General features: G+C 36.3%; 3 protein-coding genes across 3 annotated transcripts; 1 reads left to right on the top strand and 2 right to left on the bottom strand.

Moving 5' to 3' along the window:
- Window positions 1-3051: 3051 nt before the first annotated feature.
- Window positions 3052-3897, bottom strand: LOC106344706 (carboxy-terminal domain RNA polymerase II polypeptide A small phosphatase 1). Its single transcript, XM_013784025.1, has one exon. The coding sequence runs from the start codon at window positions 3895-3897 to the stop codon at window positions 3052-3054; it is 846 nt and encodes a 281-aa protein (XP_013639479.1).
- Window positions 3898-4321: 424 nt separating this feature from the next.
- Window positions 4322-6075, bottom strand: LOC106294495. Its single transcript, XM_013730059.1, has 2 exons — window positions 5091-6075; window positions 4322-5023 (listed from the first exon to the last, which is right to left on the bottom strand). Exons 1-2 carry the CDS (start codon window positions 5949-5951, stop codon window positions 4571-4573), a joined length of 1314 nt encoding a protein of 437 aa, XP_013585513.1. The 5' UTR covers window positions 5952-6075; the 3' UTR covers window positions 4322-4570.
- An 830-nt stretch (window positions 6076-6905) lies between these two features.
- LOC106294494 (probable LRR receptor-like serine/threonine-protein kinase RFK1) lies at window positions 6906-13005 on the top strand. Its single transcript, XM_013730057.1, has 24 exons — window positions 6906-7268; window positions 7767-7941; window positions 8061-8132; window positions 8222-8290; window positions 8371-8442; window positions 8525-8596; window positions 8676-8747; window positions 8844-8915; window positions 8991-9062; window positions 9150-9221; window positions 9293-9364; window positions 9462-9530; window positions 9612-9677; window positions 9762-9824; window positions 9904-9948; window positions 10049-10092; window positions 10239-10627; window positions 10848-11043; window positions 11122-11265; window positions 11421-11539; window positions 11623-11833; window positions 11929-12166; window positions 12233-12383; window positions 12463-13005. The coding sequence occupies exons 1-24, from the start codon at window positions 7154-7156 to the stop codon at window positions 12844-12846; spliced, it is 3054 nt and encodes a 1017-aa protein (XP_013585511.1). The 5' UTR covers window positions 6906-7153; the 3' UTR covers window positions 12847-13005.
- Window positions 13006-15157: the final 2152 nt, after the last annotated feature.

Genomic DNA, 15157 nt, shown 5'->3' with positions numbered 1-15157 from the left:
TTCTTTAACTTTTTGTTCTTCGACTTTTTCGACAAAAAACCTAATACAAAGAAGACAATACAGAACAAAATCGAATAGAGAAAAACGAGAATGTCTAGCTTATCCAATCCTAATTCCTCTTTTGTTCGATAAGTTAGACATTCCCGTTTCTTTATGTTTGATTTTTTCCTCTGTTGTCTTCTCTGTGTTAGGTTTTTTGCCGAAAAAAACGAAAAACATAAAGTTAAAGAAAATCTAACTAATGATTTACACGAGAACGAAATCGTTTGGTCTAAATGATTTATTTTTCTTAATTACTACGTAATACAGTTTAATTACCACATAGTACAATAAAAATTTCCCTTAATCAACACGTGACAAACAATTTATCTTTGGTAATGTTTGACTAGTGGAAATTATGTCAATGTATGTTAAAACTAGATTTCGAAAGTATTGAATTAAATTTTGTATTAGTTGATGTATGTTTTCGCACATGTAAAGTGTTTATGTATTGATTGGGAACGTTGACCCCTGTTGATGTAGGAATTGGCCAATTTCATGTTGCCGGTTAACGAAAACTCTTATTCCGTAACGTTTGACTAATGGAAATCAGATCAATGTATGTTAAAACCCAATTGTGTAAGTTCATGCATGGAAAATTGAATTTTATACTAGTTGATGTATGTTTTCGCACAAGTAACGTGTTTATGTACTGATCGGGACCGTTAGCCCTAGTTGACGTATGAATTGGTTGATTTCCCTGTAGTGTTGCATGCCTCCTGAGAGAAGGTCCTTGAAAAGGGTCTAAAGACAAGCTCCCTCTTTTCTCGAGTTATTACAGAGAAACCAAAGAAACTTTCCCAAAATAAAAAGTTAAAAAAACAGAGCTTCCTTTTTGTGTCAATGCCGGAATCTAGCTCAAGCTTCTTGTCTTTAACTCTCCAACTCATTATTTTCTTCCTCGTTTTACTAACTCCATCGCATTCGTCTTCTTCTGAATCTGAAGTTCGTTTCTTGGATCGCGAGCTGTTGGAGATCCGGACAAGCCCGAAGCTTAACAAGACTATTAGAAATCCCAAGTGCTGCGAGATGCGAACCAGATCACAGTGTTCGGGTTTCCCTAGATGCAGATGGTGTCCTAGTGAAGCTCTCGACGACTTGTGCTTCAGTAAAGCCGAAGCCTTGCGACTTCCTAGTCAAGTCTTCCGCTGTGAGTCATAAATGAACATCTCTGATCTAAATAGGCTATAGTTCTTGCGGAGCTTTGGTGGAGATACATTTATTTTCTTTCCAAATTTTGACTTGAATTGAATCGCCTGCCTCATACATATTTTGTAACGTCTTTGATGTTGTTGTTGTACTGGATATATGATCTTCGTATCTATTGGAAGATGTTTCTTTCTGTTTTTTTTAAGCTCGTCACTTTTGCTTATTAAGCTCGGATAAAAATGGGATCGCATGCTTCTGAACCTTTGGAACTCTGTTAGAGAAATGGTCAACAGTATTGGTACGCGTGACTGAGGAAGGAACCTTTATGTACCAAGTACTATACTTTCTCTCATCTTTCTATGAGTAGAATACTCAGGGATGGGATTGTTTCTAAAACTATAGCAATGTTGGTGTCTTCATTTTGTGAACATAGTGTTTTAGAATGTAAGCGCAAAAAAAACCTTCAATGATAACAAAACATGCTTGCAGCTCTTCCGATTGAAAGCTTGATAGTTGTTAGATGTTTTTGAATTTATCTTCTGCTAACTTATACTTCTTCTTATTATTTTATAAAATCAGTTAGACATGAACATTGACTATCCATTTAGGTAAAGGTTTTTTTTTTCGGGTATTTTTTTTCAAATTAGGTCCCATTTGAATATTATAAATTTATTTGTGGGTTTTGAGTTGGGTTCTTATTGGTCTGGATGAGTTCGGTTCGGATGTATAGGAACCTAAAAATATCTAAATAACAAATGTATCTAAAATGGATTCGAATATTTGTACCAAAAATAACCATATTACCCGATTCGGTCCAAATCTTTTGAATATAATTAATTATATTACATCACATCTAAAATATATAACACTAATAATGAAAAACAAATATCAATCTATAAAAATGTAAAAACTAATATCCGTGCGGGTGCGCGAATCAATATCTAGTATCTAACTGCAACATTTGGTTTAATTTTGTTTGTTTATGGGAATTTTAAAGGTGACGAAAGCAGATACTAATTTTAGAAGATTTCAGTTAAGACAATTAGAGTATATGTTTGCTGTTTTATGTACTCATGGACACAATGTACATGCAACATGAATTAACAAAAAAAACATGAATTAACAAGAAATATATTATAAGCTTAGTTAAGATCAAGAGGTTAGGAGATTATAGTGGGATTATTACAGTTGAGGTATAGATATGGCTCGGGGATACCTGGTGAACTACTTAAACTAGAAAACCTGTCAGATTTTGTTTCTAACTTAAAGTTCTTTCAGGTTTAACATTAATCCTTTTACAATAACCTATAAAAGAATTTATAAAGGGACTATCCAATATGAGTCACTTACAGATCATTTAATCAAAGTATAATGGTTTAGGTCTTCGTTTATTGAAACCATTCTTCCTTAGTGTCAAGTCCAAGGTGACTAAACCCAAGATCTAAACTATTTAGTTAAAAAAAAAAAAAAAAAGATCTACATTATTTATATTGATCAAATATCTGAAATGGTTTTCTATGGGTTAAGCATGGACAACTCAGAGCTTCAAGGGTGATTGCTCTGTGAAATGTCTCAAAGCACATGATGTTAATAGCCTCAGGGAGCTCTTTATACATGAGATGATAGTATCATTTCTTGTTACTGATAATCTGCTAGTCCAAAACTATTCCTTTTTTCTTTTTACATTTTTTTTTTGGTTATAGTACACTTTACAATCACATTTTTAATGCAAGTAAAAACGCTGAAAAGGGAATGAAGCATTCCTTTTCCAACGCAAAAAATACCAATAGCCAAAGAAAATCAACAAAAAAAAAAAAGAAAGCAGAGTTTAAATAAAAGCAATATATAGATATATATATATGCTCAGCAAATCACTTTGTTGTACTTGTATAGAAGTTCTGATGCAGCATCCCTTAGATCTTCGTACTGATAACATCCATCGAAGAAGTCAGCAAGCTTCATGAGTTCTTGATCTTCCATGTCATCCACAAAAGGCTTAATGTGAACTCCATTGTCAGGTTGCAATGAGTAGGAGAAAGGGTTATCATCAACAAGCAAAACACTGCCGAGGTCTCTCCTCGCCACCAATGATAAGTCTTTGGCATATCTCCCATTCACTTCCGTGCATGAATCTCTATACAGCCGCTGCGAGATCACACGGTTCTTGTCGAGTTTATCCAAAACCTGTGAAGCATATTCGGGCAAACCGGCTGTGAAAACCGCCACTCGGTAATTCTTACCGATCCTGTCAAGAAACTCGGTAACTCCTGGTCGTTTCACCACATACATCGGTGTGACGACTCCTTCGATCTTTATCCTCATCATGAAGTCGACATTAACCCGGAGAGGTGGTTCCATCGACGAGTGCACCAATGTTTCATCGAGATCAAGAAAGATCGTCCTCTTCTTGTCATGGCGTTTTCTCAGAAGGGGCTGATGATGATGATCGTGTTTCTTGATCTTTTTGTAGCCTTGTTTCATGATGGCTCGGCGGCTAGGAGTTGCGCTACCTTTGGTGGATAGACGGAAAAGCCTGGAGACGCAACGCAAGAGGCGGTTGTGGAATGTGAAGATTGACATGTTGAGGGCTGCTGCAACAGCAATAGCCGAACATCTGGATTGTTGACGTTGATGCAGGTTCCTCCTTCCATGTTTATGACATCCATGTGATCTCTGGTTTGGTTTCTCTATAAATCCATGGCAAACCATTTATCAAGAAAACAGAGTTTAGAAATAGTGAGAAGGATTCCTGATTTTTTTTTTTGTTCTTGGAAACTTTGGAGAAATGGTGATATGTATATAAAAGCTCTAATGGTTTTAACTATTAACTTCCATGACATTGGCTTTGGAACTGAAAGGTACTTGATTTGGTATTAGTTTAGTTTGTTCAGGTTGTGATTAGAGGCTCTTGAGTTATTTATAGCAAAATAACAGTTTTGGAAACTGACACATATCTGAGGTTTGATTGTGTCTCCATGTGTTTTTGTTCTCTCAATGGACAGCAATATGTAAATGTGAAGACAGTTGAGAAAAGTGTTTTAACTAATAGAGGTTGAGAGATTTTCATGGGATTACAGTTGAAGTATCAGTGCTTATTAACTTGGTGTCATATAAACTAAATTGGGCTTTATAGTAATAAACTTTAATATACATCTTTATAAAATGAAATGAAATGAACATTGGTTTTCAGTTTTTTCTCCTCTCTGATATTAATAAACATTTTAACACTCGTTTTTAAGAACATATCTTGAACCAAACTATAGATAAGATTTTACAATTTACTCCAAGAACTCTCAGGAGCTAAAGTAAACCGGAAGTGAGAATACCGTTTCAGAGTGTTACAAAACATGATGTACACCAACTATTGCTTCATCATCATCATCTACTTGCGGTCCGGTATGTCTCTAAGTCGTGTTCTTGGGATGATGAGAGATCTGCAAAAAACCAACGCGAAAAGCAGTTCCGTAAAGAACAGGGTCATGCTGATCCAGACGAACAAAGTTCTCCGCCATTTCCAAACAACTCTTTTGAAGAAAGGAAGATCTGATTCAAGCGAGAGGGACGCGTCGTACAGCTCTGGAATACCTGCCCCTGGTCGAAACTCTGCACGTTGTTCGATCATCACCTTTAAGCAAGCGGTGGGAGTATCCTTCTCCGCAAAGCCTTTCAACTTCAAGGTCAAGGTTTGGATCTCAGAGACATATCCTGTAACTAAGGGAACCACTTTGAAGAATGACTGGACGAGACGGATAGGCTCGCTTCTGAATCTTAACATGCACGGACGCCTTATGGTGTCAAGCGTTTGGCCATCCGCAGATAAGAAATCCACCCGAACCTACAAAGAAACACACAAGTCAATACCTAATGCAATACTTAGAATGTTATTAGAATAACGTCAATACCTGAAACATGCCGAGGTTTTTATTGTAATAGGACTCAGGCAAGGTCAACGAAAGAGTGATCTCTAACTTGTGGTCACGAGGGATAGCTCGCAGTCCCCTGATCTTCAACATCTCATTACTTTCCTTGCAGCTTCCATCGCAAGCAACACCAGCACATGACGTTATGGGCACAAACGCCTCAGGACTGTTCTTGGTGTAATCGAAATTCAAGACCTCCTTGATGACAAACGGTTTATCGAGTACACGGGTTATCGCAAGCCCACCAAGCACAAACGCCAAAACCAACAGTCCAAACAACAAAACGCCTACATAAGCAGCCCTAAACAAACCCCATCCGAACTTGCAGGCAACGTTCACCGCACGTTTGGTATCTTTGAACCCAGTCAGCTTAAGAGCTCGAAATAAAATATCACTAAAGACGGAAACTTGCGTCAGCAAGAATCGTCTGCCGAGCTTGAGCAAGAAAGGAGAAGACTTTACGAGGCTGCTCATCAGTTTGAATTGAAATCCGATTGCTTTGAACACTAGCCCGAGGAGAGACCCATGTGTTGAGTTACGCTCTTGGAGCTTCGGTGGTGGTGGAGAATTAGATACTGCATCGCTCACGGTGGATTCTTCGGTTTCCTGAACCGGGTCAACCCGGACCCGACCCGAATCGGTTAAAACTCCATTCATATTATCCATGATCACAGGAGCCAAGTCGGTCTCTTTCTCTTCGTAGCTGGGTTTGGAAGAGGAGGAGGAGGAAGAAGAAGACGAGTCCGTTTCTGCATCGGAGCAAATGAACTCGCGGCGGGGTGCCGACCTTCGTCGACGGAGACCCAAGGCGGAGTGTTTACGGAGGGGGTAGCGACGGGTCATTGGAATGCAATTCGTCTGAGGCGTCGAGGAATGGGTCGTAGGAGTGGTGCATTGATGGTTAACTTAGAAGAAGAAGAAGAAGAAGGTGACGGGTTTCAAGGTATCGGTGACGATAAGCATGATACTTGACAAATGGCGTGACCCATCTTTTTTTCTTTAATCGGCGGGATCCTAACCGACCGGGCCATCAAACCGGATTATCTGATAACCGGATATTAATGGTTCAGCTCGGTTTGATTTATAAACTGATCTTTATTCCTTTTCTTTGCAGTTCGGTGGGCGCCACAAATTATACCGGATATCAACCTTTTGTTTTAAAATAAAAATTTATAACAAATTATACCAGAAACATATAAATTTGTTGAATCAAAAGATGAATACGCGAAGTTTTTTTTTTTTTTTTGAAACTTTTGTTTAATTTGGTATATAAGATTTAAAATTTGGAATCTTTGATAATAGAACCAAGGTTTAACTCGGTTAATTTTAGTAAAGAATGTCGAGCTGAATTTATCTGATTAGCCGAATAAATCAAATCAATTTATCCGAATGAACCGAAGTGGCATTCCTAGTTTCCAACATGAAAATCCGCTCGAATTATTTTATATCTTAGCTGAACTATTTTATATTTGGCCAATTACAAGACGCATGAGTTTCAGTTATATCCTAGCTGAACTATTTTATATTTGGCCAATTCAACATCGATTAAAGTTTAAACCATTAGTCACTGTCACACTTAATTAATGAATTTTAATTGGTCTACTTCCATTAAGAACATAAAAATGGTGTTTTCCTATTTTTGGATTTTGTTTTTGCGCGACTATTGTGGTCACCTCGTCAATAACACACACAGAGACCATTCAACTTTTATAGGGTCACTGCTTTTTCGCTTTGTGGGGATTGTACCATTCTTTTTCTTCTTTCTTCTCCGTAATTTCAAATCTGACAATAATTTACGGTTGTAAGAATAAAAAAAATCTAAAAGAGAAAACCAGAAAAAAACCATGGGACGAAAAACACTGTTCGTATGTAGTTTTTCATAACTCGACAAAGAAAACACTAATCATCATCACACTTACCCAAACCAACGCAGACGTTTCAGATCTTTCACACGATTTTTATCCTTTTTGATGAGACTCTGATTTTACGTAGTCTCTCGTCTGCATTTTCTTAAGAGATTTGGGGTTGCATCGCTTCTTCATGAAATGTTTGCCGATAAGAAAAAGAAGAAGGGTGTTAATATCTTTGCATTTTCTGTTTTTGCCATCTTTTGCTTCAAGTTTTACGATGTAAATGCTGTCAAGTTACCAAAGAGTGAAGGTTGGTTTTAACGTTATTTCCTTTTATATTTGTATAGTTTTCTTTCTTTCCTTTTTGGATTCTGTGTTTGCAGAATTTTTGCAAAGTTTTATTTGATAACTATTCTTGATTTCCATTATTTGCTTCAGTTTCGTTGAAAATGAGTTTTTCTGATTGCTTACCATCGTTTTTTTTAATGGTGACGTTGTTGAAGCAGCTAATCCGAAATCTCCAGGCATTGATTAGGTCACTTTGACCGTTGAGTCAAACTCTTAGTTATGTCTTTCATACGACGATTTGAATGTATAGTTAAAAGTAAAACGGTAGTTTCATTAAAAATCGTTTAAATTGTTGAATAGATAGATCATATTTGTTTTTTGGTCTGGGTTAGAAAAAGGTTTAGATAAATTGTTCATCTTGCTTTTATTAATGTTCTACTCTTTGTTGTGGCCAAAAGTATAATCTTTGTTTTTTTGCTCAAGTAACTGCACTCATGTAGTGTTTGCTTCTGTGATTTAGTCGATGCTCTGCAGCAAATCGCCAAAACGCTGGGCTCTAAGTTCTGGAAATTTGATGCTGAAAATTGTAAAGTCGAAACGGTGGGGCTAACAGAGACTCCTCCCCCGACAGCTAAGCAAGAAATAGAATGTGAATGTAGTCCCACTAACGAAACTGATTGTCATATTATCAAAATGTAAGAATACTCAGTCACTCTTCATAACTTTCTTTCTTTTTTTGGGTCTGTACATACGCATAACGTCTGAATATGGTATGTGAGCTTGTCTTAAAATGGCTATTTGACTTGTTCTTTAGTGCATTCAAGGATCATAATCTTCCAGGAACTCTTCCACCTGAAATACAAAAACTTCCCTACCTCCAGGAGATGTAAGTGTTCTCATAAAAGTACCTCAACCTTACTTTACCAATTCTTAGTAAGCTGAAAATTTTGACCACTGTTTCTTGCTATACATTAGAGACTTCGCCTACAACTACCTGAATGGGACAATACCACTGGAATGGACTATGACAAATTTAACAACTATGTAAGAATATTCCTTCTTAATGTTTTAGCTTTATATGTCTAAATTCTCTTGTAACAGTTGTAGAATGTCTCTGCATGCAGCTCTCTTCTTGTAAATCGGTTGTCAGGGCCAATTCCAAAGGAGGTCGGAGACATGACTTCACTAACTTCCTTGTAAGTTTCGAGCATTGGTCAACCTTCTTTGTCCTGGAACATTAATTTGTTTGGTCACATTACTTTTGTTTTTCTTGTTCAGAGATCTAGAGTCAAATGCGTTTACTGGAACCATTCCTGAGGAGCTAGGCAACTTAGCCAACTTGGAAAAACTGTGAGAGTTTCTTTGATTCCCTTCCCGTACGAAGATGTTATTTTGTCTGAAAGATGAGATGTTTCTTGGGGTTTCACAGGTTACTTTCCTCCAACAAATTGACGGGTGGTTTGCCAGATTCATTAGCTAAACTAGAGAAGTTGGAAGATTTGTAAAACTTTTGTTCTGTTTTCTCCTAACTTAACTTCTTATATTATGTTGGTCTCCTCCTTTGTTCATATGCCTGTTTGGTTTTTGCACCATGCAGCAGGATTAATGATCTCCAACTCACTGGAAGGATACCTAGTTACATACAAAATTGGAAGGGACTCAAGAGACTGTAAGATCCTTCTTTTGAACTCTTCTTTCTTGTTCTTAGCACTCAATGATGTTAATCCTTTGTAATATGTTGTAGTGAAATGATTGCATCTGGTCTTACCGGTCCAATCCCATCGGTCATCTCAACTTTCGACAAAATGAAAAATCTGTTAGTAAACACAACTCTGATGATGTTCTCCATAAACTTAGTTAATGCAAACAAGCAATTCTTACAGTGACCTAAATTATTTATCAGGAGGATCACTGATATAGGTGGACCAGTCCAACCATTCCCTTCCTTAAAGAACTCAACAGAGTTCTCTAAGCTGTAAGTTATATTCCTTCTCGAAGCTGTTCCATTCCATTCATCTCTTGAGTTTTGTTTATACTACATTGTAGGATACTGAAGAACTGTAACATTGCTGGACAAATACCTACCTATCTTTCATCATTGAAAAATCTGGAGACATTGTAAGCATGCCGTCCGACATTTTTATCAAATCTCATTTAGGTTTGTACATGTAAACAGTGATAGATGTGATGAGTTCATTGTATGTTTTGTTGATAGGGACTTGAGTTTTAACAAGTTGGCTGGGACAATTCCCGCGTTTGCGCAGGCAGAAGATCTACGGTTTATGTAAGTGAAAAGAATCTGTTGTCACATACGTTTAATGTTCTACCTTACTTTGACTTGATTTAATCTTATTTTTGTTTGCAGAATGTTGACTGGAAATAAACTCGAGGGAGAGGCTCCAGATGGATTACTAAGAGATGGAATCACTGTGTATGTATATTTATTGAGTTTGCAAAATTGCTTTCTCAAAAGAATATGAATCCATTTTGATGCCGATTCACTTTGTTGCTGCAGAGATCTTTCTTATAATAACCTCAAGTGGCAAAGTCCTGAAAGTAGTTCTTGTCGACCACACATGTGAGGATACCGTCATGTTTTCTTCTTCGACGTTTTCGGTTAACATCATTGGAATTTTAACTAATTTTCTTGTGTTTAGGAATCTGAATCTAAACTTGTTTCAGAGTACTTCAATAAAAAAATCGTAAGGTTCTTTCTTTTGATCATCTTTAGCATCTAGAAGCAGTTGAAATTCTTTGTACATTTCCAAAAAAAAAAACATTCCACAATTGATGTTTTTGTAGGAGCAAGTTTCTGCCATGCATCAAAGATTTTGTATGTCCTACATGTAAGTACACTTGCCTACTTAAAAAGACTAGTGATGGTAGCTCGTCTGACAAACAAAAGTCTCTTATTATATAATACAACATATTGATATAGAAAGTTGACTCGTTTGTTCTCTCTCATTTATGCAAATTTTGTTTTATCTGGTAGATTATAGCTGCCTCAATATAAACTGTGGTGGAAGCGATCTAACAGTAGAAGCAAACAATAGCAAAATAATATATGAAGGAGATGGAGAAGTTGAAGGTGGTGCTGCTAAGTACTATCTGAATCCTGAGTCTTACTGGGGATTCAGCAGCACAGGGGACTACATGGACGACAACAATTTCCAAAACACAAGATTCACTATGTTTGTCCCGACATCTAACCTGTCTGAACTGTACAAAACCGCACGGATAGCTCCAGCATCTCTCACTTACTTCCATGCCTGCTTGGAAAATGGAAAATACACTGTGAACCTAAACTTCGCTGAGATGAGATTCACCAATGATGATACTTATAGCCATCTTGGAAGGCGTATTTTCGACATCTATATTCAGGTTAGTTTTTGCCCTCAACTGTTGAAATTGAATACACTAAGTTGCAAGGCCAGTTTCGAGCATAACCGGGTGAAACAGTCGTCTTAACCCCCAAATTTTAGAAAGCTATTGACCTCCAAATTGTCAAAATGTTCTTTTTATTAAAATTAACATAAAAATTGTTTAAGGCTCCGTAAATCTCAGATCCGGCCATGTTTTTAAGCCTTTCTTTTTTTGGCAGGAGAAACTTGTTTTAAAAGACTTTAACATCATGGCTGAAGCAAAGGAAGCTCAAAAACCTATAACCAAATCATTTACTGTTAATGTGACGAACCACTTTTTAGCTATCCGATTGGGTTGGGGCGGTAAAGGAACCACCAGGATTCCCGAAAGAGGGGTTTATGGTCCTATCATATCTGCTATTTCCATACTTTCAGGTAGCTTTCTTATTATAGTAGAAACCAGTTATGATCACTACAGCAGTTTCTATTAATAGTAACACCTTTAATGTATAGATTCTAAGCCGTGCGCACTCGCTGGAAGTGGAATGAGCACTGGAGCGTCAATTGGACTTGGAATTGGAGTCGCATGTCTTATTATCTTTCTACTAGGTGTTCTTTGGTTTTGTGGCTGCCTTCCATGTTTCGGGCGACGAAAAGGTGATCATTGCTTCTTTTAGCATTCTCTTTTGCTTTGGATATGGACTTGATAACATATACCAGCAGTCATTATGACTATGAAGTAGCTAACTTGCATCTTAGCGACCATGTTATGTTCATTTCAAATATGGTAACCTAGTGAGTTTTTGCCACAGATCCTAACGAAGAAGAGTTGCCATCTGGAACTTTTACTTTACGGCAAATCAAAGCTGCTACGAATGACTTCAGTCCAGCTAACAAGATCGGTGAAGGTGGTTTTGGTCCTGTCTTTAAGGTAAAGATATGATTCTTGTTATGTGAAGAAATGAAAGTTGTAGTGCAGTGCATGCATGCTAATAGTAGAGTCTCATTGTGCAGGGCGTGTTATCAGATGGAAGAGTTGTAGCAGTTAAGCAGCTCTCATCTAAATCAAGACAAGGGAACAGAGAGTTCCTAAACGAGATAGGCGCAATATCTTGTCTTCAACATCCAAATCTCGTCAAGCTTCATGGCTTCTGCGTCGAGCGGGCTCAGATGTTGCTTGTGTATGAATGCATGGAGAACAACAGTTTAGCTCAAGCGTTATTCAGTGAGTGTTTTTTTTTTTTTGTTTCCACCTAAATGGCTTAGTTGAAAGCTTCTCAGCTCTAAACAAAATGTGTGTTTTTTTTTGTAATGTTATAGGTCCAAAGGATAAACAGATTCCAATGGACTGGGCTACGAGGTTTAACATTTGCTGTGGAGTTGCAAAAGGTCTCGCGTTTCTCCACGAGGAGTCACCTTTGAAGTTTGTACACAGAGACATCAAGGCCACTAATATTTTATTGGACAAGGATCTAACTCCAAAGATATCTGACTTCGGATTGGCTAGGCTAGATGAAGAGGAGAATACACACGTTAGCACCAAAGTCGCTGGGACTATGTAAGGCTCTCTTTTTGCTTCTTTATAGTTATGGTTTGTTTGCTAACCATAGGAAACTCTATGCAGAGGATACATGGCACCAGAATACGCACTCTGGGGTTACTTATCTTTCAAAGCAGATGTCTACAGCTACGGTGTTTTGGTTCTAGAGATTGTCGCTGGCATAAACAACAGTAGTTTTATGGCGGCAGGAGATGAAGTCTGCCTCTTGGAATGGGTAATTATAATCTGATTCCAAGTTTTTAGTTGCTTTTGAATGTGTTTTCTTGATAAGCATTTTTGGTTTATATCTGCAGGCTACTCAGTGTGAAGAGTCAGGACACTTGATGCAAGTTGTGGATGAGAGACTGAGACCTGAAGTCAACAAAAAGGAAGCAGAGGCTGTAATAAAAGTGGCTCTCGTGTGCACGAACGCTTCTCCTACGGATCGTCCTATAATGTCAGAGGTCGTTGCAATGCTCGAAGGTTTCTATCCAGTGCCTGATTCAACCCCTGGAACAAGCAAGAAATCAGGGGATATAAGGTTTAAGGCGTTCAAAGATGTAAGGAAAGGCATGGATAACGACAGTAAGACGCAGTGTTCTGTTAACAGTTATCCTTCTTCTTCCTTTTCTTCCACTACTAATGTGGATACTAATGTGGCTGGACAAGAAACAAAACAAGAAGAGCCAAGGAGCTGATCAAGAGGTTTATAGTTCCTGTTCTTTCTCTTTTTTTTTTGTTAAATTATCTGACTGTTAATTTGTAATATGTTTTGGAAGTCTATTACACAACTAGAGTCCATTTACTGTAACTTTTTTTTTTCTTGCATCATATTAATTGTTGATTAGTTAGGGACTGAGTGTTTGTGGAAAACCAAAACTCAGAATGTAATGAAATCAGTTATCTTTTGCAGTCATACTTTTGAAGCCTTTCAGTTCTACATTATTAAAAGATTTCCTTGTCTTTTATGTTAGCATCTATTGAAGCTTGATTAGCTATCTTGAGGAAATTCAAAAAATTAAAAGATATGATATGACCAGTGATGTTTCTCAGTCACACTTTTGAAGCCTCTAAATCTAATCCAAAGTGTTCCCATGTAATTGGTATTTTCTAGTTTGAATGATTTGTGCTACAAACTTATTTCAGATATTTTAAATTGTCATTATCAATAATCAAGAGCAACAGAACAAAGAATATTCTTCAAATATTTTTTTTCTATATACGAAAGTTAGAGAAAAACTAAGAAATGTACATCGAATATATACGCTCATTCCAGATATTTGTTTACAAAACGGTTTTCACTATAACATTCTAAAAATATGTTTATGGTATTGGAATGCACCATTTACATAACCTATAAAGAAGAAAAAAAATCATGTTTAGCATTTTTAGAGGAAAATTACATCACTATATTCTTGTTCTCATGTTATAATTTTTATCTCATTAATTTTCTATAATTAGGTTCTAGATTTTAATGAAACAGTAAGTAATATAAAATAGATAATCAAGAACAATATTAGAATAATGATTTTTTTAGATGATAAGACCTTTTTCTTTGGTAAAATAGATGATAAGACTTATCTTTTTTTTATTGATCGCAATTTTTTCAAAGAGAGTTTACCAAAATGGAAGTTTTCTCAGCTTCAAAGCCTATGTTTCTGTTTCAGAGAAAGGCTGAAAAAAAATTGATTCATGGAAGATAAAATACACAATCTTCAACTCATTTCCTTGATGTCGGCAAAGATATTTGACTTTCATGTACTATATAAGTGAGTAAACTCACTCATTTCTATGAAACTAGTAACAAAAAGAAAGAAACATATAAAATCACTCTCTCCCTTTCCTTGTCGTTGCTCTTCTTCTTTCGTACAAAAAGTCAATATATATACTATTATTATATATGATTTTTTAGTGATTTAAACCTCCAACTATTTTTAAATCGGATAGAAAACCTTCAACTAAATTTTTATGTTTTTAAACCCTCAATTATTAAACCGTTAATTTCGTTAACATTCCGTTAACAAAGTCGTCACAGATTCGTTAAATTGAAACACATCATATCATATAATCACATAAACGACACGAGATCCTTACAGTATTTAAATCCCTAACTATTTTTAAATCGGATGGAAAACCTTCAACTAAAACTTTATGTTTTTAAACCTTCAATTATTAAACCTTTAATGTCTTTAACCCTCCGTAAACTTATCTTATCTTCGATGGTTCTTGAAAAAGAGAACTTTTTAACTTATCTTATTTTCGATGGTTCATGAAAAAAGAAGAAATCTAGTTTTTTTTTTTATATTTAGGGATGAATCGTGATTTTCCATGCTTGATAAAAGGAGTTTTAAGCATCTTGTGCCGTTTTTCTAATTAAATGAAACGTTGCGTTTCAGTTTAACGGATCTCAGTTCAACAAAATAACTTTGTTTACGGAGGGTTAAAGGCATTAAAGATTTGATAGTTGAGGGTTTAAAAACATAAAGTTTTAGTTGGAAGTTTTCTATCTGATTTAAAAATAGTTGGAGATTTAAATCACTAAAATATATGTTGATTGTAAGCATCTCGTGTCGTTTCTGTGACTATACGAAACTCTGCGTTTTAATTTAACGGATCTCTGTTCAGAAAAAACGATTTTTTTAACGGAGGGTTAACGGCATTAACGGTTTAATAATCGAGGGTTTAAAAATATAAAATTTTACTTGGAAAGTTTTCCTTCCGATTTAAAAATACTTGGAGTTTAAATCATTAAAAACTCTTATTATAATAAATATAAATACTTATTTTTTTTTTGTCAACAACATTACAGACTCATATAGACTCTGTAAACCACCCCGGGGGATATTGATCCATGTGGACGACGAAAGACGGCTGTGTTCTGGCACTGCGTGCTAGTTTATCCGCCTTTGTATTTTGCCTCCTTGGTACGTGTATAATTTCTAAACGTGTAAAACTCTCTTTCAGATTCCTGATATCTTCCAAATAACTTGCAAAAGCCGGCCATTCTTC

This window comes from Brassica oleracea, chromosome C5 (genome assembly GCF_000695525.1).
Source record: "Brassica oleracea var. oleracea cultivar TO1000 chromosome C5, BOL, whole genome shotgun sequence".
Lineage (NCBI taxonomy): Eukaryota > Viridiplantae > Streptophyta > Magnoliopsida > Brassicales > Brassicaceae > Brassica > Brassica oleracea.
Note: the sequence above shows the minus strand (reverse complement) of the source record. Positions and strands in the feature narration are given on the sequence as shown.